Here is a 22,515-nt window from a genome sequence, read left to right as displayed (position 1 = left end):
GTGAATCTAGAGCTTATGCAGTTTAAGGAAATTTTGTGGATTTCCACCCCTCAATCCTGACAGCTGGGGTGTGCACATCCGATCTGAATACTTTGTTAGGCATACAGGAACCGAATTTCTGACACTGCAGGTAACTCCTACACAAACTCTTCTTTCAACTTTCTGGCATCTGGTCAAGTACCCATCCCTAGTCCACATGCCCTAGAAAAACACAGGAACCAGTTCTAGGACGTGGTTATCCACCTAGCACCCCACGCTCCACCCCAAGACTACTAGCCTTCCGCCCTAGCTCAGCCCACCCCGGCCAGCCCAGCGCAGCAGAGCCGGACCCAGCCTACTACAGTCCTACCGCTCCGGCTCTCCGAACTTCCCCCGCCCACTCCGTCCACGTGAACAGGACCCCGCCCCCCCGCGCCGCACTCCACCAATCAGCAGCCACCTCGCCCAAGATCCGGTCTCCAACGATCCCCTTTCAAAAAGTCAGCTTACACCTCCCGCCTCAGTCCCGCCCCTTTCCTACCTCCCCGCCCCTCTGGCCCCTCCCACCTCCCCAACTACCGGTTCCCCTCCTCCCCTCCCGTTGCCCCCTCCCGCTCCCAGGCTTCGCCCCGCCCCACCCGGGACAGAGCACTCGCCCTCTTCTCGCGAGATCTGAGCGTCCCCCGCAGCGGCCGCTCGCTTCCCCTTCTCGTCCTCCCACCCCCCTCCTCCCAATCTCTCCACTCTCCGGCTCTCTTCCCTCCCTCCTCCCCCCTCCACCCTCTGGGCCGGATCTCGTCTCGCTGAGGCGGAGGAGGAGAAGGAGGAGGAGGAGGACGTTCGGCCTGCGCAGTGAGATGTTTGTCCGTCGCCGCCGCCGCCGCCATCGCGGAGGAGCGCGATAAAGGGAGCTGAGCCGGGCGTGAGGGGCATCCCGTGGAGCCGCCGCGCCAGCGCAGCCCCCCAGCCAAGCCCGAGCCGCCGGAACCCGAGCCGCCGCCGCCACCGCCGCGGCCGCCCAGGGGCCGGCCAGCTCCCCAGCCCAGCCCGGGGGCCGCGCCGCCGCCCCCAGCGTCGCCCCTCGCCTGCCCGCCCGCCCGCCCGCCTTAAATGTGACACCGGCGCCTCGGAGTGCGACCCGAAGCAGCCGCCGGGGAGGGGACGAGCACCATGTCGAATCTGAGCAAAGGCACGGGCAGCCGGAAGGACACCAAGATGCGGATCCGGGCCTTTCCGGTGAGTCTTTTCTCGGCGCCTGGAACCCCGGGTTGGGGGCCCGGCCGAGAGCCGCACGCGAGGCCCGGGCTGAACTCCCCCAACAGGCCGCAGGCCCGGCCTCCCCTCCCCCACGCCGCCGGCCGCGGGGCGCGAGCCTTCCCGGCAACGGGGCGGCGCGGGGCCCCGGCGCGGCCGCCCTCCCGGGCCGTTCCCCGCGCCCGTCGCCCGAGTCTGGCGCCGCTCCCCCGCCCCGCAGCTGCGCCTCCGGTCGCCCTGCGGGCGTCGGCTGCGGCCGGGGCCCCTTCGCTGGTCCCAGAACCTCCCCACGCTCCTGGGGTGTAGGCCCAACCCCTAGTACTCCGCTCCCGCTCGGTTCCCGGGACTCCCAGCCCTGCAGGGATGGGGACTGTCGAAGTCCTCCTTGTATGGAGCGTGTGTGTAACTTTTCACGTGGGGGTTTCGCTGCGGTTGAAAAAATCACCCAGCCTAAAAGATGGCCAGCCCAACGATGAAGGAGACTGTCCTCTCCCTCTCTTCCCCTCCTCAGGAAGGGCTGTGCCATCCACCTGCCCCCCACGCAGTGACAGTGGTTCCACGTAATGCTCCATAGTAATATACCAACAACGTCCTGTGTGTTTACAGCGTCTTTTATCCACAAGCTTCCAAAGCACTTTACAAACTCTCTTGTGCAGGAATTGCCTTGCCAATCAAGGGGAAATAAGAGAAAACAAATTGGACGATTGGTTCTCCATTTCTGAGCCATGGAATCCCAAAAGAATGAGTAGTCACCACCCTGAGCTGCTTTACTCTTAGGGACAGCAAACGTAGTCTGTGTAGAAACTTTCTTTTTTAGCATTACGTTGAGTCATACCCTTGCAGTGTTTAGTATATAGGGTATAACTTTGGATGTCATATCTGATTCAGATAGCCAATGGCAAACAAAGTGTACTGTTGGAACAGAGGAACTGGACATACTTGCTCACGTTGCTACAGTAACAGGTATATGTCAAGGTAGACAAACTAGCAATGGAACAGAAGATTTTAAAACAGTAAAACTAGAGAAAGATCTTGGGTTTCCTTTCTTAGAATCACAAACACAGTATATGATGCGAGGAGGGAAAAGAGGGTTTGTATTCACTTCATGAAGCATGCTTTTTCTAAAGTGTAGTTTGCACTTTAGAGGGAAGACTTATTAATATAATTGTCCTAGTTGAGTAAGAAAGCGACCCAGAGAACTTGAGGACCTCTCTGAATTCTTAAAATTTAGAAGAAGGAAATACACTTTATGCAGAACTCTGAAGTTGTAATAACATAAATATTAATATCAATGTGAAGAGTCTAAAGGCTTTATGTAAATAAAGGTAGGATGTACTCAGGAGAATTAAATGTTTTGATGCTCATTAAAGGGATTTTATATTTTTGAAGTTTTTTCCCCTAAGTAATCGTGAGAAAGTACAAAGAAAGTGAGAAATGTTGACAGAAGAGAACTAATGAGCTTCATGTGCACGTTTTTACTTATAATGAAACAGTGAACTGGGTTTATGAATTTGTGAGTAATGTTAGTTCTCCTGCTAAACCAGTTCTGAATATTTTTAGCAGAATCTAGAATTACTCAGAATTTTAAATAGTTTAATACAAGAATTTTTTAAGAAAAACTAGCTATTCTTGAAGTCTGAGTTTTTCTAATTCAGATTATTACTAAAATGTGGAGTAATTCACATCTGACATCAGCTTACTTCTGTGGATATTCTGATTAACCAGTTGTACCTTTATGTGTAGTCAACTCGTTGATCTCTTGGTTTTGCCTGTTCCTACCTGTTCTTCCATTCCTTCATTCATTCAACAAATATTAATGAGGACTGTGTGCCAGGCACTGTCCTAGGGTCTTGGGATATATCGGTATAGCTTGAAAGACCAGTATCCCTCCTTTCTGGATCTTGTATTGTTGGGAGGAAGTGGTGGGAGAGAATTTCATTATTCCTTTAGCTGAAGAGTATAATAGTATGTGACAGGTTACCACATACTACTGAAACTGATTTTTTATTAAGCAGCATTATGGTCATGAGCTACTTTAGACCCTTTCTGTCTATAACTTGTTGCACTCTAAGTTTTTCTAAAATCCTTAAATGAAGTTTGTAAGTGGCTAGTGTTTGGTATTCAGTACTTAATATCTGCTAGTTTTTAAAAGCATTAAGATTTTTTTTTATTTCATGAGTGTTAACATCACTCATAAGTAGTTCCTACTGAAAAGAACCATTATATTTTTTAATGTATAAATTTTAAAGTCATAGTTCTTTGAACCTTCGTTAAGGATGGATACATACCTCAGTGGTGTGGTATTTCACTGATTAATTTGGTAACAGTGCTTCTAGACCTTCAGAATTTTTTTTTTCCTTCCAGGTTAGCAGTCTTTTACAGAACTATAGTCTGCATGGATTGCTGGTCAGAAGTAGTAAATGCATATTATTCCATAAAGAAAATATTGTGTTTATGTGTACTCATGTGTGCATACTTAAAAGTATTGTATTTTACATTACCATTTGAGATAGACAGTTACTCTAAGGGAAATTGCAGTGTAACCGAAAGTCTCAAGTGCTCTTTTCAGAGTGTGTTTTATAAAATTGATGTGTAAAAAGTATAAAAATATGTTTCGGGATTGTTTTGTTTTCATTGCAAAATAGTAAGTGAAGGTACAGGATATTTTGTAAATATGTAAACCTACTCCAGCTATAGTCCCATCAGTAAAATCAGTTTCTGAGAAATTGGTTCTTTTTAAGGTGGGAAACAGTGAAGAGCTTTCTGTACTTACAGATTGGTGATGGAGGAAATATTTATTCCAGTTTGTAAACTTCCCTGCAGTGGACAAAATACATACCATTTCACATCTTTTGGGGTTTTTTGGTACCCAAAGTAACAGCAAGGGCCACAAAACTTTTTTAAGGAAGAAGTCTGTAGTTGGGAAGCTTCTGGAAACGATATGGATTTGGACCAAAGAATGCTGCCCCCAGAAGTTCCTGGTCCTCTTTCCTTGCTGTTGCCATGTGTCTCACTCCTGAGCTTTTATTCCACTATGTAGGATTAGTTGCTGTCAGGTGAACCTTTTGTCCTTATCTTTGAAAAGACATTACTCACCATCTGTACTGTCCACTGTTTGTCCACATGGGCTTGAAAAGCTTGATTGGTTTGGAGGGGATATGGTTGAATGGAAATACTGGTCTCTCCTCTGATTTGCCTTCTTGGCTGAGCCTTCAGAGTTTAGGAGACGTGTTATGAAAGTGATTGTCCTTAGAGTGTGATCTGGAAATGGTTTCAGTTATTGGTTCATAGAAGCATGCTAAATCATGATAATGAATCTCTGGTTGTGATGTCCACTCCATTGTTCTAGATGAGCTTCACAGAGCACCACCTGTGTGGCGTGAACAGTTACTGATGTAGAAGTTATTGTTAGGTGGAACCCGCAAAATGACTGAGATTAGAAAGAGATGAATTTTGAGATCGTCTGTGATAAATACTTAAGAGCACAAGAATTTAACGACAAATGGGGACAGTTAATGTTTTTTTTTTTTCCTGGCTATAGTGATATTTGCTAGATATGGGGGAACAGCTTTGATCTTCAAAATAAGTTTCTCACTTAGGGAAAGTAGTTGTTGCCTAGAACTAGCTGGACTGTGCATAGAGAAAGGCTGAATAATAGTTTTGGAAATCACAGGGTGGGGAATTAGCTCTAAGTTTGTTTTTCATTGTCTAGTATTTTGTTACAGAGATGTTATGGAGTAAGATATAACATTCATTGAAGTGTTGCCTTCACTTAGACTGATTTTGTTCTATTTAATGGTTTTAGGACAGTCAGCTGTGTTGTAGCTGTTAGTACCTCTCAGGCTTTAGAAGTTTAAAAATAAAAAGATAAAGTAGTTATCTATAAAAGTGTCTATTTTGCATTATCTCCCTAGAAAGTTCACAGGAGCCAAGAAAATTATTACTGCCAAATTGTTAGTACTACAGTTACTGAATTTGAAACAATTTTAGTAGTACAGAATATAATGTGAGAATTTGGCCTTTTAAATAATACACTAGTCACAAAGTCAGTTCTTTCAAACAAAATAAAGTGTCATTTGTACATCATTCATTCATTAAATGTAGCTAAGTAATAATAGCATTTCTCTATTTCAACAAGAATATATAATTAAGACTAGAAAAAGTAGTATGTCTTCCCTTTGTGTTATAAATTGGGAGACCTTAGAATTTTTTGCTGTTATCTTTATTCAAGAGTATCTGGGTGTTAACAGTTTTGTTAGATTTTTATAAAAGTTATTGGACAATTTGTAGTTTTAAATAATGGAACTTTGAAAATAGTTCTTGTTTGTCCATTGTGAAGTCAGTAAAAAAGTAAAAGTGCTACTAGTAAGAAATCACTGAGATAAAACATGAAGTACAGTTAGTGTCTTTCTATTGTGAAAACTATTCAGTAGTCTCTCAAAGCTATGAATTCATTTTAGTAGCTTTTCTAATTAGAAAAGTGATGCCTGTTCATGATAGAAAACTTAATAAATATCTAAACTTATAAGTAAGGAAATAAATATCATCTGTAACCCTACCACTTGGAAATAAGCCATATTAACATTTTGATGTGTTTCCTTTTAATCTTTCATAAATGTGTAAGCACACAGTAAAATTGAGGTATGACCTTTTCATATGCTGTGTTTTAAAAAATATAGTATCTTACTGTACATTTATTTCCATGTTAAATATATTGAAAACATGATTTTGAATGACTGGGTAATACTCTCCAGTACCTTGGCTTATCCATTTCCCTACTGACAGGTATTTTGATTGATTCCAGTGAATTCGTATTTTCTCTATTATAAAGAATGCAACTGTGACTATTTATTCACATAAGTATTTGAGCCCATCCATGATATGGAATTACTGGGCTCGACATAATTGATACATATTACCAAATGGACCTCCAGAAAGGTGGGAGTAATGATAGTGCCACTCACTGAATGCTTATCATATGCCATGCACTTTGCATGTGTAAACTAATTTCATTTGCACAACTCTATAGAATACTATTATTATCATCTTTTTTACCTAAGAGGCCTTGAGAGGTTAAGTAGTTTGCTTAAGATCACTTTGCTTGTAAGTGGCAGAACTAGGGTTCTTTCTAACCTAGGCAGTCTGGCTCTAAAGTGAATGCTTTAAGAATTAATTACATCTCTCAAGCTTGTATCAGTAACATCTTGTTACTTGTTACTTGTATCAGTAACATACCAGTAACATCTACCATGTCTTAGCTAACTTATCTTTAATTTTATAGGTGAAAAAAATAGTACTTTAATGCTTTATTTTGCATTTCTTTGCCTACTTGTAAGAGTAAAACTACGGATAGTCTGTAGGGAATTTTCATTTAGTTTTACATAGAGTATTCAACATATGTTTTAGAGGTATGACTAAAAAGTAAAGAGACTGAGAGCATAATAGTTAAGAGGGTGGGCTCTGGACTGTCAGAGTTTGAGTGTCGGCTCCGCCTCTTTCTAGTTGTGTTATCTTTAACAAGTTACTTAACACTTCTAGCCTCAGTTTTCTCCTCTGTAAAATTAGAATATTTATAAGACCTATCTTACAGGGCTGTTAGAACAGGACCTAGCACGCAATTAACTATTATTATACCAACATTTAGCCATGATTATGCCACAATTTATATATTAAAATTGAATGTTATTTTTGCAAGTAGTTTTATTTAGTGTACAGTTATTTTAGTGATGCCGCCATTTTTTGGTGCTTACATTTTTAGAACTTCCATTTTGAAAAGCTGACAGAATCAATCTGTGAACCACATTAAGAACTCAGTGTCAAAGGATATAGGTTTGGTACCACTGGGGTGCTTCGAAAGAATGCTACTGGCTCTTGGGTGAGGGGTAGATTCAAAAGAGAAGATCCAATAGTGATTATCACATAATCATCAGAGCAAGTATGTAATCTTTCTGGGGTAACTTTATTGAAGGAGTAAACACTCATTTGGTGTGTACATTCTAATATGTACATTAAGTGTTTATCTAAAAATACATTTTGTTTTTATTTCCTTCCACCCTCTTTTTTGTTTCACTCATGAACTGGGCTGTGGTCCCCGCCCAAAGCTTATACCAGACACCCTTTTGAACCTGGAAGTACTTAGCATAGTGTTAGACACAGTGTGGGTGGTTAGTGAATGATCGATTAAATGAGAAACTAGTCCTTTAAGACAAACCATAGAAATTCATTACTTAGGTAAGTCGATGCAGGTAGTATTCCAGAATGTTTGAACTCTTTTCAGCTGTAAGTGAAGTCTTAATTTGTAGGTCATTAAAGATCATGTGGCACTTCCCTTAAAGGTTAGTCAGCCTAATCTCCTAAAACTGTAATGACTTGAAAGTAAAGGTAGTATATACTGGCAGTAACCTTGGATTGGCGTGTCAGAAGACTTAATCTCTGGCCTAGTCTTTTTACTAGCTGTACTCTACATTTTATTCCTTCCACCATGACACCTTCCTCCCAGCCTGTTGACTATACATGGTGATCCCCTACATCCATTGCAGGTTGACTGCCCTGTATCATCAGCCTGTTCTGTGAATTCTTTTCATCTGAAATTTACCTTTGCCCTGAGGATACAGGCTTATATTCCTGAATTGAGGTGTCTTTTTTCCTTATAATCCTTGAATCACTGGGCCCAGATGCCATTTATTGCCACACCTATGATCCTCTTGTGTCTTGGGCCCTTGTGAACTATTCTTTTGAATGCTTCTTGTGACCATCTCCTAACTTCGAACACATGCTCCCTCAGTCACTGAAGACTTCAATACCTTATTCACATACATTCTCTCTAGCTTAAATTGTAACTTTATCCAATGCATGTGGACAGAGTCATTCATTTATTCATTCTAAAGTATATTTATTGTGTGTTCCTACTAGAGGTCTGGCACTAAATATACAGTGATGATCAAACAGATCTGGCCTCTTCTGTATTACAGCGATCTTCATTGTGTCTTGGAGCTTGTCATCCCGCTACTTTAGAAATTGTAAACTTCAATATTACATTGTATCCTAGCTCCTTCATTTATTAGATGTAGGACTTGAGCAAGTCACTTAACTTCTGCCTGTTTTGTTTTCTCTTTTGTAAAAGGGAGAAAACGATAGTACCTACCTCATAAGATGGTTGTAAGGATAGAGTTAATGCATATAAAGCTCTTAGTGTCTGGCACATAGTAAGCATTATAAATAAATACAAGCTGTTGTTATTTAATTATTCTATCCTACTTGTTGCTTGTTTCCTTCTCACATTAAATGTGCTCTTGGATTTCAAGAAGACCCCTTTCATTCTCCCAGGCTGTGGCGCCTGTTGCTAGTTGCCCCTTCTTTCCTACTGCCTCCCCAGAGCAAGGCCAGAAATATCAGCAAAAAGCATCTTGAACCATTCCATTCATCTGCCTTCACTGCTCATATTTTTTAGACTATTGTGCACTCCTGGAGAAAATTCCAAGACTGTGGTCTCTAAGCTAGCTGGACTCTCAGTGCCTCTGGGCGATATTTTTGTGTCCGTGGTAAACTCCCTCTCCCCTTTCCTGCATGAGCTATTTCAGACTTTAATCACTGTCCTTAAGCTCTTTATTGAGAATTCTCTTATCTCTCTTTTTCAGGAGACTTAACTACTGAAGTTATCTTGTGTAAGTTCCTTCAGCTTGATTCTCTTTCAGTTATATTCATTAACCTGTATCTTTACTCATTCTCAACTCCTTCCCTTGGGTCTCAGAGAAGGAAGATGTTCCTTTTTCTGTCTTCCCTACCATGGTAACTACCATACCATCTCCCTTCATAGCCAAAATTCTTCAAATAGTCAGTATCTCCTTTATTGGAGCATGATTTTCTTTAGAGGAGGCAGCAGGTCTTTTTGTGTTGATCTTTGTTAGTGCTGCACAGTAGTAGCCAATAATGTTGAACGAATAAACTGACAAGACTCTAGTTTGTTTTCTCATCTTTAAGATGGGAACTATGGCAATCTTTCTCACAGGTTGATTGTGAGGGTTAAAAGAAATAATGTCAGAAAGTGCTTGATAATAAACAGTGGCATCATTGAGACAGTTAAAATGATTTTCTAATCATAAAGTTAGTATTTTCAAGTAAAAGTAGTATGTTTCATGTAGGACATTTATTTTCAAACTCTTATAGGGTCTCCAGGACCCAGGAGGCCTAGGAGGAGTGGAGTAGATATCTTCAGAAGTTTTCCCTCTCTAATCATTTAGAGCAGTTTGTACATTGTTCTGTGTGTAGAAGATTTCTTTTTAAAGAGTTCTCTAACTATTGCTTTAAAATCACTGTCATTAATCCAGCCTTTTTAAAGTTGAGGAGAGTCCTACTTTCTCAAGTTGGTAACATTAACCAACTGGGAAATTGAGAACTGATCCTGTAGTTGTTGTAACCACTAATCCAGAGCTTTTGCTACTAAAAGAGCTTTTGCTGTTTATTTTTTTAAGTCAGTTTTAAAGTTGAAAATATAATTAAGTAAAATTTCTTAATTTGACTTCCATTTATCTAGTGATCATTGAGAAAGGAATGGACCTGAATTTGCTCTTTAAATGAGAAAGGTTACTGCTAAGCAAATGAATAAAGACTTCAAAGGGATATCTTTTACCTACTTTAAGAAAATACAAGATTCCTTAGAGATGGTTTTCTATAAAAGCAAGCTGTCATTGCTAAGAGGAATGCTTTAGCGTACTGATCGCAAGTCATCCTTATCTAAAGCAGCTCTTAACTGAGCAACACTTAGCCTTTTCTATTTGCCCTGTCCTCTTGAAAGTAATCATGAAAAATTCTTTTTCTCCTTTCCTTTTCAATTTATTAATAGTATGAGAAGTTGCTTTATAAGATGAGTAACTACAACTTGTTCAGTCTACCTTGTGTTAGGCTCTTTGAACTATAATTATCTCAAATTCTCAGAACAATCTTTAGATGTTACTTCTGTTTTAAATCTATCCTGGGGCTCAGAGAGACATAGTAAAATATGTGTATTACATATATACCTATGGAAGGGCAGAGCTGGAATTCAGATCCCAGGTGTATCTGTCTCAAAAATTCATGTTCTTTCCATTACACCACACTGCCTTAATTATATTCCGTTAAGAATTTGCTAGATTCTGAAATATTTACTTTCATAATAGGAATATATTGGAAAGTTAATTCTAAGCTTGCCGTTTAAATGATCACCCAGGGGCAGATCCAGGGCCCCTGAAGCTTATACGCTGCAGTACTCTCTTTATAAAAAGGATTCAAAATTAGTTTCCAGATCTTGGAAGGAGCTCTTGCAAGCTTTAAACCTCACTAGATTCAAAGTATATGCACCTCTCATAAGAGAATACAAGTTGTAAAAACTTTGAATCAATGGATGCCTATGTTGCTCAGTAAAATTTGAATATATAAATTGCTTAAGGGGGTCATAGTGTGTATTGATTTGAATAAAGCAGTCAAAATCATAACCAATAGGAAAGGTATATTAGTTGACATATTTCTAAGTTAACACTTTCCTTTTTAACTTAAAGACTGATAGTACACATTTTTTAACTTTTTTCAATTAGAAATTTATCTTGTTAAATATATGTTTAGAAAAAAGTGATTTTATGTCTTTCAGAATGTATTAAGAAGTAGTAGGTTAAACAATGAAATGAATTTTGAAGTACAAGGATCAGGTAGTTTAAAATAAGCAAATGAGACATGAAAGAACTATATTATTTTGATGAATGTTATCATTAACCAAAAAAACAAGTAATTTATTTGCTCCTATTTGTTTTCATATTTTAATTTTTAAAAGTCAGAAAGGACTTTAGAGAGAATATGTTCTAATCTTATTTAATATATGGGGAAGTGGAGAACTGGAGAGGGTGATTTTACCCAAAGGATACTTACGGCTTGAATTTATGGAAGAACCATGACTAGAAGCCTGATTTCTGGTTAAAATCTCTTTTCTCTAGACCAAACTGAAATAAGCATACAGCCTTAATAATTCAGTGTTAATATTAGCCTGTTAATTATAAATTGATTTTGTAGCATCAGACACTCAGATGATTTGAGTTGACATGGTGTAACGGAAGGGTCCTTAGCTCAGGACACGTGGATTCCTTCATTGCTCTAACTAGCTGAGTGATCTTGGATAAGCTACTTAGCTTCAGTTTCTTCATTTGTAAAATGAAGAGATTTTAATTTGGGGTTTTCTTAGGCTCATTTCCACTCTTAAAATTTCAGTCTAGAAGGCGAATGCTGGTGTGTTCTCCTTTGCTCTAAAACATTTTGTGATGTTGCAAATGTCACCTATCTTTTCAGCCTTAGAATTTTCTTTAGAATAAGAATGGTATATTTCAGTGATGATGATTAAATGCTAATATGAAGCAGTGGAAAAGTTAGCTATGTTCTTACATACTTCTTTTTGTGTAAGTTGGTAGTTTTAGAGAAATTTTGAGATTTGATATCAGATTTTTGTAATAATTTTATGTTATAGGCCTTTTGCTGTCATATCACATTTAGTTTATGGTTAGGTTCATTCAAAGACAGAGCTAACTGTGGCAATTTGTATTGTTTTGCATGTTTTTTTCTCTTTGGAGTGTGTGTAGCTGATTCTGGTATAAACTACTTTGTTATTGTCCGACAGTTTTATACATCTTTACACTTTATCATAGTTTTAGAAAAACTGGGTTTATCCATTTCAAAAAAAAAAAAAACATAGCGATGTAAGCTAAAGAGAAGAAAGTATTGTCATTTTTTATTAAAATTCATAGTTTTAGATTGTTGGATAGAAATATGGAACTCAAACATGCACTTAGATATGAAGTATTTTTTGTCTGTAGCATTACTACTACTACTTTGAGATTCCATCCAAAAATATATGATTCTTGCTTTTCTATTATTTTTGTTTTCCAGATGAATGTTGAAGAGCTAGTTTATACACATGAGCCCTTACTATTATTGGGATTTAATAGTATATTGAGAAATACAGCAAATGTTTTTATAATTTTAAAGTGTTGATCTTATAGACGTAATAACTAATCTTCTTAATAGGGAGAGTCTCTATGTTTGAAGAGTTCTAGTCAAGATGAATATTGTATTCTCTGGATAAAACGTGTTTCAGGGTGCCAAATAACATCTCTTTATGTCAGGGAAAATAGCACCAATAGAACAGTGACAAACTTCTTGACTCAGAGAGAATACTTACGATTGCATGTTATTTGTTGTGGTCATCATCAGACTATGAAATGTTACATATACATTTTTTCACATGCAAAGATCATTCACAGAGATACAGTTGAAAGAATATTGTTAGTACTCTTAAGTCAGTTGTGACTTAACTGGACTTCAACAGGCTAATGTGAAAGCTTGAACTTAGTTTGTCTTTGAAAGAAATTGTTCCAAATTTTTAAATTGATTTTTGAACAGCCTGCTCATGTTGAGAACTGAAACGCAGATTATAATAATTGAACCGTCTATTGATGATTTAACTTTCTCATTGTAAATGTTACTGTTCTGTAATTTAGTGATATTAGAGGCCAGTTGAGTGTAGCTCAGCCTTAATTTGTGATTTCATAGCATTTTCCTGGGCTACTGTGCTTTTCTAATTGATAATTGTCATTATCAGTCGTTACTTTTTGCAGCACAATTCCAGCACAGAAGGCTGTATGTTTCTTCCTTGTAGTAAAGAAAAAGAAATTTATTGAGCAAGTGATGTGTGTCGGATGCTTTCACAAACTTTCTTAATTGCCACACAATACACCATCTTCTCCCATTTTTCTTGTTACCAGCAGATGAGGAAAGTGAAGTTTGGAAAGTTAAATAACTTGCCCAAAATCTGAATGTGTCCCACTGGGCTGTTTCCTCAAAGCTTGGATCTTTGGCTATCTTTTGATGGTTGAGGATGTTTAAAGATTAACTGATGAATAAATGGGATTATTGGAGACATCATAAGTCATTGTATAGCCATTGGTCATCAAATAGATTCATCATCATTACTAACTCTAATGGGACTGCATTCAAATCATCTAAGAATCATAACATGTATTAAAGAGGATACAGTAAAATAAGGGAACAGAGACTTGATATTAGTCTAAGGTGCTTATAATGTGGGTGGGAACTTCCTTACAAAATTTATGGCTTAGTTGTATTTATCTAGAATATTGCCATTCCTCAGATATTTGTACCAAAGCAACTTTTTTGAGGCTGAAGCTGAAAATTAAGATTAAGCATTTTTCCTTGTTTATTTTTTTCTAGCTTTGTCATTCTGAATTGCCTGGAATTTCAAATTCTCTCCCTTTTCCCCCACACACCCTGTTCTAAATTTCTTGTAGAAAATTATTCGCAGGGGACTAAAGACTTTTTGTCCTTTGTATGTAGTGGATGTGAAGAGTACAGTTCTCTTCCTTTTAGTTTTAATTGGCTCATGCTGTAGTTCTGCAGCTCTCAGTAATTACAGAACCTTCAAGATGTGTAAGTGTATAATAGACTGACATCCTTTTAAATGCAGCATTTTGAAGGTTTATGTTTTTATATCTTTTAAAGTAATGTAGATGAAAACCCAGAGATGTTTGTGAAAGAAAAGATTATTAGTGTTTTTTTTGTTATTGATACTTACTAATTAGGGGATTATAATCCTGGATTGGGGACAGGGAAGTGGGCAAAAGTCACTTTTAAAAAATAAAGTCTTGATTTGGTTTCTAAGAGGTCTCACTAAACCATGGACATTTAAGAATACTCAATTATATCTTTCCTTTGAAAAAGAGCTTTTGTTTCTTTTCTTGCTAAATGAATTTACTTTGCTGAACACTTTGTAACTTGAGCTTGTTGGGGAAAGATGCAGTATAGATCTAAAATAAGCAAACATTAAATGTTTGTGTATATATGTATGTGTGCTTTTTATCATTTTATTGCTTTGCTGAAGCATTGTTACCAGATCCCTTCCTGAGTGTATTTGTAGTTATTGCAACCTGAGTAAGTCAGTTTCATCAATGGGATTAAAATCCTGCTTAAATACTTTGGAATATTACTTTAAAGTGTTAGGGCTTTTAAATGACTCTGAGTGAAGTCTAGACTGATGTTTTTAATGGTTAACATTGATGACTTTAGAGTTTATCATCTAGTCCTTTTAACTTTCATTGACAGTTAATGTTGTATTCTCTGTCAAGGATGGGTGAGAAATTCACCCGTCAATTCATCAGTAATGTAATTATTTTGCCACGGTTGTTGACATGTTCATTTGATGCCAGGACCAAAGCGGGTATGTAGCAATATGTACTTGAAGCCTGTTTCCTTGGGTGTATTGTTTTTGGACTTATTTGATTTAGGGAAAGACGGTAACTTGTAGATCTCCTCCTGAATAGCCTTTTTTTATCCACTATTTTCCTCCTAGTTAACATTTATTAATAAAATTAATGATTAAGCAGTCTTTTGAAGCATTTAGTTAGGTGAATGTGAAAATACTACTTGATATATGAAATTTGAGAGTCTTTTGCTTGTACATGATTGTACTTTATTTCTGTTTGGAAAATATATTTTTATTATTTTAAAATTACATTAATCGTTATATAAACACATTAAATTATTTTTCAGTATCATTGTGCTTAGTAATTCAAATGTTCATGTTTTCAAAATTGCATTGGTATAACATAGGTAAAACAACATTCCCCAGGCATTTGTTTATGGCCTTCTAAGTAACATTGAAGAAAAATGCACAATCCCTCAACTATCTCATAGTCTAATGGAGGAAGGAGATTCACAAACAGATAATTATGCAGCAGTATGGTAGTGTAGTGATAGATATAACCTGAGTATTATGAAAGAGCTGAGAACGAGTTGTTAGTTTTGCTTGAGGAGGTCAGGGAAGGATTTTTGGAGGATGTGACACCTGAGCTGTGTTCAAAAGCTATGTAAAGAATCAAAGAAGAGGCAGAAGAGGGGTGTATAAAGAAGACATGAGAGGGTGGTGTGTGGAGGGGAGGTGTGACAGTGGACAGGAATAACCACTGGTTTAATGTTGCCAGAAAGTGAATGTAAGATAGGTAGTAGTGAGTGAAGGACGAAGTCAGAGAAGGAGGCATAGACGGACTAGATCATGAAGTGTTATGTTCCCTTTTAAAGCACACACCCCACCCCCCCCCCCACCCCCCCCCGTTGCTAATGAGAGGTGGGTTTTTGAACAGGAGCATGATGCTGATGTGGTTATTTTAATGATTTTGAGGAAGATGGATTCCAAGAGGTTATTAGAGTTCATGATGGCTGGAAGGCTGTTGCAGTAATCTAGATGAAAGTTTTAGGGCAACAGTATTCAGGATGAAAGATGGGGAGATATTTGAGAAATCTCTTGGGCCTGATGTTGGTAGCACTTGATGATTGGATGAGAAAGGGATGAGAGAGAGGAAAGAAGAAAAGTTAAGGCTTACGCTTCTAGCTTGTATAACTAGGTGGTTTGTGTTGCTGCTACTGAATTAGAGAATACAGAAAGAAGATTTGGGTGTGTTTGGAGAGTGAGTTTACCAGAAATTTTGGACATGATAAGTTTGATATGTGTCTGGAAAATTTGGTTGGGCATATCCAGCAGGTGGTTGAATACAGTAGTTAAGGCTTTGGGGGAACTTCTGGGCTGGCAATATAGATTTGGGAGCAATTAACATGTAAGCCAGTAATTTATCTTCTTTGAGATGAGGACCAAACTTCTTGGGAAATCTGATAAGAGCTAGTGACTCACCATCCAGAAAAGAAGCGTACACACATTATATTTGCAAAATTTTATATGCAGTTTTAGGAGGCTCCAGAATCCCTTGCCAATCTAGAGCCTTGTAATTATAGAACCCTAGAAGTATATATAGTAGTTGTAACTATGATAATGAATGGAAATGCAGCCAGTGTAGAGTGAAAAGAAGAACCAAGGACAGAGCTCTGGGGATTAAAATGATTTAAATGACACTGGAAGAATAGGAGATATGAAGTAGGGGAATATTGTTTGTGAAAGAAGGCTACATTTTACTGACTTTCATTTAGCATAGTTGTCCTCTTAAGGTACTTTTGTTTTAGCTGTTTATTTGCTAAGCCTAAAAACTGTATTTTTTTTCTTGACATTTGATGCCCATAGATGAGAGTTCAAGAGATTCTGTCACTGTTATTCAGCATGTGAGGGATTGTACAGTAGTCCCTCGGTATCCATGAGGGATTGGTTATAGGACCTCTTCAGATACCAAAATCTGAGGATGCTCAAGTCCCTTACATAAAATGGCATAGTACGGTCAACCCTGTATCTGCGAGTTCCATGGATATGGAGGGCTGACTGTACTGTGCCCTAGGCTGGGCTGAATTCTACTGACATTTGCATTTAATCCTCATGATAGTCTTTTGAGATAGGTATTGTTATTAAACTCACTTTTTTACAAGTGAGGAAATAAAGGTTTAGAAGAATTAAGTAATTTGCCCAAGGTTGCGTGGCTTATGAATTTAGCAAAGCCGTGACGCAAATCCAGGCCTGTCAGACAGCAAAATCTATATTCTCTACTAATGTACTGTGTTTACCAAGATAATCAGTGATTATACTGTAATATTACTTTACCCTATTAACATGGTGGGATGGGAGGTGAGTTCAGTGGTTTGTACTAGATTTGAGAATATGAATTCCAATTCCAGCTCTGTGATTTTGGGTAAGTCATTTAATCTCTCCGTCTATTTTGTTCTCCTTTGAACATTTTTATACCTGAGCAATCACCAGAAGAAACATTTTTGCTCTCTGTCTTCATTTCTATCTATAAAGCACAAATACTGAGGAAAATACTATATACCATCTTGGATTTTAAAATAACCCTTGATTTATATATGTGAGAAATGATTCTTTTATTATAATGTGAGAGTATTTGTACAATATTTGAAGCTTCTTAGTTTATATCTTTAAAATACTTTAGTTTCTAATAGAAAATTTAGTAATTCATGCTGAGTAGAGACGTTTTTGTACGTTTTCTAGCTTTCATGGGATCTTATGTTACAGAGCCTGAAAAGATCATTTGAAGTTTTGCTCAACTATTAGCAATATAGTTATCTCTGGAGTTTTTAGTCCACATTAACTTTACTCTTTCTTTGAAATTGGTTTGAACGTTTTGCTTTATATGTTCGTTATTTAACCGCAGGGATGGTGTCTTAGCCTGCTTTATTGTAACCTCTACCTATGCTGTCAGCAAACTAAAACCACATTGCACATACATGGAGTATTTGAGGCCATCACTATCACGTTGTCTTGTGGGCTTTATTTGTGGAAAGTTGTAAATAGCAACATCTTATTTATATTTTATATGGATGGCATCTTCTGTATGAGAATATCTGATAAAAATAGATAGTAGTTTAGATGTAAGGGTAAATTCTCTTACGGCCACTTCAGAGAAGTCTCTGATAGACCTAGATTTGAATAATATTTGAGTAACAGGAAAGAATTTGTTTTCTAAAGAGTTCCTTTTTAAGCTCTCCAGAAAAGATTAGAATAATAAGACTCAGTTTGAGTCATCTGCTTAAGAATCCTCTTGATTGGGAGTTGAGCTTGTTTGACTGAATGAACTGTTTTGCCTACCTACTTCTTCCTCTTTCACATTCATACTCATTGTACAGGACTTGGAGAGGATTCTTTTTTTTTTTTAACCACTTTATTGAGGTAAGCTGTACATATTTAATGTATGCAACTTGATGAGTTTGGAGGTAAGTATTCATTTGTGAAGCCATCACAATCTATGCAATAAACATATCCATCACCTCCAAAAGTTTCTAGCTGGAGAGGATTTTTTTAGCTCAGTATCTTTTATCCATTTCAGGTCAGAAGTGTGCATGAATCTGATGAGTAATTGATGCAGTGTTTCCCTGGTTGTGAACGTGGAACTTGTAGGTTTTATGAGCATGAAGAGGGCTGCTTAGTCAGAGATTAGTAGAAAATCAGCAGGTGTAAGTGCTTGTTATATGCCAGGTATTATTTTAGTGGCTGAGGTTATTCAGCAATGAAGAAAATCCCTGCCTTCATGGAGCTGACATTTGACTGGGAGGAGAGAGGCCAGGAAGAGAAATAATGTGAGGTTGGAATTTGAGGGTCACTAGTAGGAGGAGGCTGCTATTTTAAATAGAGTAGGTAGTTAAAGCTTTATTTTAAGGTGATAGTTGAGCAGAGTTTTGAGGTTGATCAGTGAATGAGCCACTTAGGTATCTTGGGGAAGAGCATTCCAGACAGAGAGAGTAGCAAATACCAACTTGAAGTGAACTTGTTTGCCATATTCCAAGGAGTAACAGGGAGGCTGGTGGGGCTGGAGCAGAGAGAGCAAAGGAGGAAGAATAGATGAAGTCAGAGAGATTATCAGGTTGAATAAGGCTTTGTAGAATAGCGTAAGGACTCTGACTTTAACTCCAAGAGAAATGAGAAGTCACCGAGGGTTGTGAGCAGCTGAGTGACATGATTTGGTTTATGTTTTCAGAAGGTCACTCTGATTGCTCTATGGTATTGGGCCAAGAGCAGAAACAAAGACAAGTTAGGAGGCTGTTGTAATAATCTGAGAGATAATGTTGGTTTAGGAGCAGTGGAAGAAATGAGGAATTAGGTTCTGGGTACATTTTGAAGGTAGAGACAACAGAATTGCCTTTTGTTTTAGAAGTGAAGTGAGAGACTAAAGAGGACTGGAATACAAACTTTTTGGCCTTAGCAACTGGAAGGATGGAGTGGATATCTCTCAGTTGGAGAAGACTGCAGGGGAAGCCAACTTAGTGGAAAAGATGAGGCTTTCTGTTCTAGACTTGATTGAGATGCCTAGTAGATTTTCAAGTAGAAGTATTGAGTAGGTAGCTGAACATAAGACTCTGGTACTAAGGTGGTGAGGGCTCCAAACAGGATGTATAAATTTTGAGGTTAACTTAAAGCCATGAGACCAGATAAGTTAACTTCACCTAAAAACCGAGCGTGGATAGGTAAGAGGTTCAGACAAGAGGTTGGAGGCGGTGGTGATGGGTAAGAAGCAGTAAGCAGGCTGACAAATAGGAGCAAGTGGAATAGGAAGAAAAACAAGAGATTGTAGTGCTTGGAAGGCCAGTGAGGAATGTGTATCAAGTAGTAGGAGTGATCAGCTCTTTGAATTATGCCAGAAGGGTCAAGTAAGATGAGAAGTGAGACTTTGACTGTTAGATTTAGCAGTGAGGAAGTCACTGGTGACCTTCTCCAGAGTACTTTCTGTGAAATGGTAGAGATGAAAGCCTTATTGGAGTGGATTCAAGATACAACGGGAAAAATGTGACTTGGAGACAGTGAATATAGAAGTCTTCTCCGTAGCCCTGTGATTTTGTTGTAAATGAAAAAGAAAAATTAGGTGGTGCTGGAGTAATACGTGGGGTTGTGAGGATTTGTTTGTTTGTTTTCAAGATGGGGAACTGAGGATATTAAATGCAGGTGGAAATTACCTAGCAGGGAGGGAAATTTTGATGGTGCTGGGAAGGGAGATTGCTAAAGGGAGGTCCTTGAATAGGTGAGTTGGGATGGAACTAGAGCAATACTTGTTAAACTTCATTTTGTATAGGTATCACCTGGGGTTCTTGTTAAAATGCAGATACGGTTCTGTAGGTCTGGGATGGGGCCTGAAATTCTGCATTTCTAACAAGTCCCTAGATGATGTGTGTGTTTCTGGTCCCTGTGCTATAATTTGAGTATAAGAGCTTGGCACTTCGAGCACAAGAACTAGCAGGTTATATTGGTATACGGTCAGATAGGTTAGTGGATAGGGCCAGAGTTTGTGCAGTGTCTCTTCAGGTTGTTTCTCTTTTTTCAGTGGAACAGGAAGCAATTCATTATCCTAGAGTGGATGGAGGAGATGGTGTAAAATCATCTAGGAAAGTAGAGTCCATCTAGAAAAGTAGGATTGTGGGGTTGTACTAAGGGCCGACTTGTGGTTAGTGGTTATGAATTTAAATTCAGATGGATTGAATATGGTTGTATGTATGTTATTCTGTAGTTGCTTTCAGCTGTGTGGGTGCATGTGAGGCGTAGGTGGGCAGTTGGTGTTTAGAATGGCAAGTATTTTGGAGGGGGGGAAGGGGGCAAGTTATTTATGGGTGTATACAAGGTGCTTAGAAATGACGGACCATGGAATCTAAAGTGTGAAAGGAGGAAAATGAGAGAATGCTAGGTTAAACAAAGAAAATGTGTGGTTTTATTGTTTTTTTTGTTTTTTAATTACAGATCTTCTCCTCATCTTTAATTTGCTAAGGAGCTCTGCAGATCTTCAGGAGAGGAAAATAGTGTTCATGTCCCCAATTTTCTTTCATCAAGGAACCCTTTCTGTCTCTCTGAGCTTGTATTCTACTAAATAAACTTAGGGAAAATATGTCTTACACTTTTTGGCTAAAGCAAGTATTAACATCAGGGATTATGATATTATTTAAAGTGGAGGGTTGTGCTGCAGATAAGAAAGGAGGGAGGTGTTAAAAGGATTTGTTAAAAATTGCTTCTGTCAGCTCTGAAAACTATTTTAAAATGTATCCCTTTATTTCTGTTAAAATAGATTGTTAACATCCTTGTAAGTCATGCAGATTTATAATCATAGCCATATAATAAAATATTTACTATATGGACAAATACAGAAAGATTTTCAACCATTGGTTTTTGTTTTTTTTTTTTTTTTTTTTGTCTCTTTCTCTCTTTTGGATATTACAGATGACCATGGATGAAAAATATGTAAACAGCATTTGGGACCTTCTGAAAAATGCAATTCAAGAAATCCAGCGTAAGAATAACAGTGGTCTTAGTTTTGAGGAGCTCTATAGAAATGCATATACAATGGTTTTGCATAAACATGGAGAAAAGCTCTACACTGGACTAAGAGAAGTTGTTACCGAACATCTCATAAATAAGGTATCCAACTTTAAAGGACTGTTGCTAACTATATTGAATCTAGAAGTATTATTTTTAAAGGTTTCAGGAAACCTATAGAAATAATAATCAATTAGTAGCTATATTATAAAACCTCACTTAAAACTTACAATCAGCTAAACCAGAATTTTTGATAATTGAGGGAAGGTGAGGTTTGTGATCTTTGATAGATATAATCTCGGAAGCAAACTTTTAATTTACATATGCTTGTTTATTAATATGTTAATTACAGATCATTATTTCTTTCTTTAAATGCTTAATCAATCAGCCCATTTTAGCTTTCTCTTCTTTCTCTATATATTTAAAAATAATAAGACTACATTGTTTAAAAAATATTGTCTAAGTCTTCACCAAATGAAATTAACTTTATATAAATTTTTTAAGGTAAATTAGTGTTGGACTGTTAACATTATAAAATGGTTCTTTGGTTCCAAAAAGATGTATTTGTTTTTTTAGAGCAAATGTTTTTATAAAGCAGACTCTTCCACTGAAAGTATGTCTTGCTTTAAGATTGTCAGATAAGATGTAAAATACCACAGATAAATAAAAACTTCTCAAAGTTTTTGTGTGGTATTAAGGTATTTGTTTTTTAAATTTTATTTTGAAAAAAAATGGAAAGTTGCATCAATAGTACAATGATTTACCAGTTGTCAACATTTTGCCACATTTTAGCCAGTCTTTCTATTGGTACTTGTTATTACTGTTACTGGTATTATTATTATTGCTGGACAGTTAAGAGAATAACTTTTAGATTCATTTACTCTTAAATACTTTGGAATGTTTCTCCTAAGAACAAGGAAATTCTCTCACTTAACCAAAGAACAATGTTCAAAATCAGGCAGTTTAACATTAATATAAAACTGTTTTCTAATATGGTCCACATTCAAATTCACCAGTTGTCCTGTGTGGAGGTGATGTCATTTATAGCAGTTTGTTTTCAGATCCAGGATCTAATCCAGGATCACACACTCAATTCCTCAGCCTTTCTTTGTCTTTCAGCACATTGACATTTTTGAAGAGTATAGGTCAGTTGTTTTGTAGATTGTCCCTCAGTTTTTGGTTTGTCTGATTGTTTCCTCATGACTAGTTTCAGGTTATGCATTTTTGGCAGGAATAATACATAAGTGATGTTGTGTCCTCAGTGCATCACATCAGGAGGCACATGATGTCAGTTTATCCCATTATTGGTGATGTTAACTTTGATCACTTGGTGTCCGCCAGATTTCTCCACTGTGAAGGTACCTTTTTTCCCTTTGTAATTCATAAGTAATTTGTTCAGATATATTTTGAGACTGTATAAATATCCTGTTCCCCAAGAAACTTTCATGTGATGGTTTTAGCATCCATTGATGATTCTTGCATGAATCATTATTGCTACGATGGTTACA

General features: G+C 37.8%; 1 protein-coding gene across 3 annotated transcripts in view; it reads left to right on the top strand.

The window, feature by feature from the left end:
* Positions 1 to 674: 674 nt before the first annotated feature.
* CUL3 (cullin 3) overlaps positions 675 to 22,515 on the top strand; it is a 124,505-nt gene continuing 102,664 nt past the window's right edge. Inside the window, exons 1-2 of one of the 3 annotated variants that reach the window (XM_082464616.1) lie at positions 675 to 1,215; positions 20,912 to 21,109. In XM_082464616.1, the coding sequence (XP_082320742.1) occupies positions 1,150 to 1,215; positions 20,912 to 21,109 (264 nt within the window). In that variant the 5' untranslated portion in view covers positions 675 to 1,149. The remainder of the gene's footprint in view (positions 1,216 to 20,911; positions 21,110 to 22,515) is intronic. The other 2 variants (XM_082464614.1, XM_082464615.1) reach the window with 2 other exon arrangements.

The sequence above is a fragment of the Balaenoptera physalus genome (assembly GCF_965194825.1).
Source record: "Balaenoptera physalus genome assembly, chromosome: 6".
NCBI classification, from domain to species: Eukaryota; Metazoa; Chordata; class Mammalia; order Artiodactyla; family Balaenopteridae; genus Balaenoptera; species Balaenoptera physalus.
This window is presented reverse-complemented; position numbering and strand designations above follow the sequence as displayed.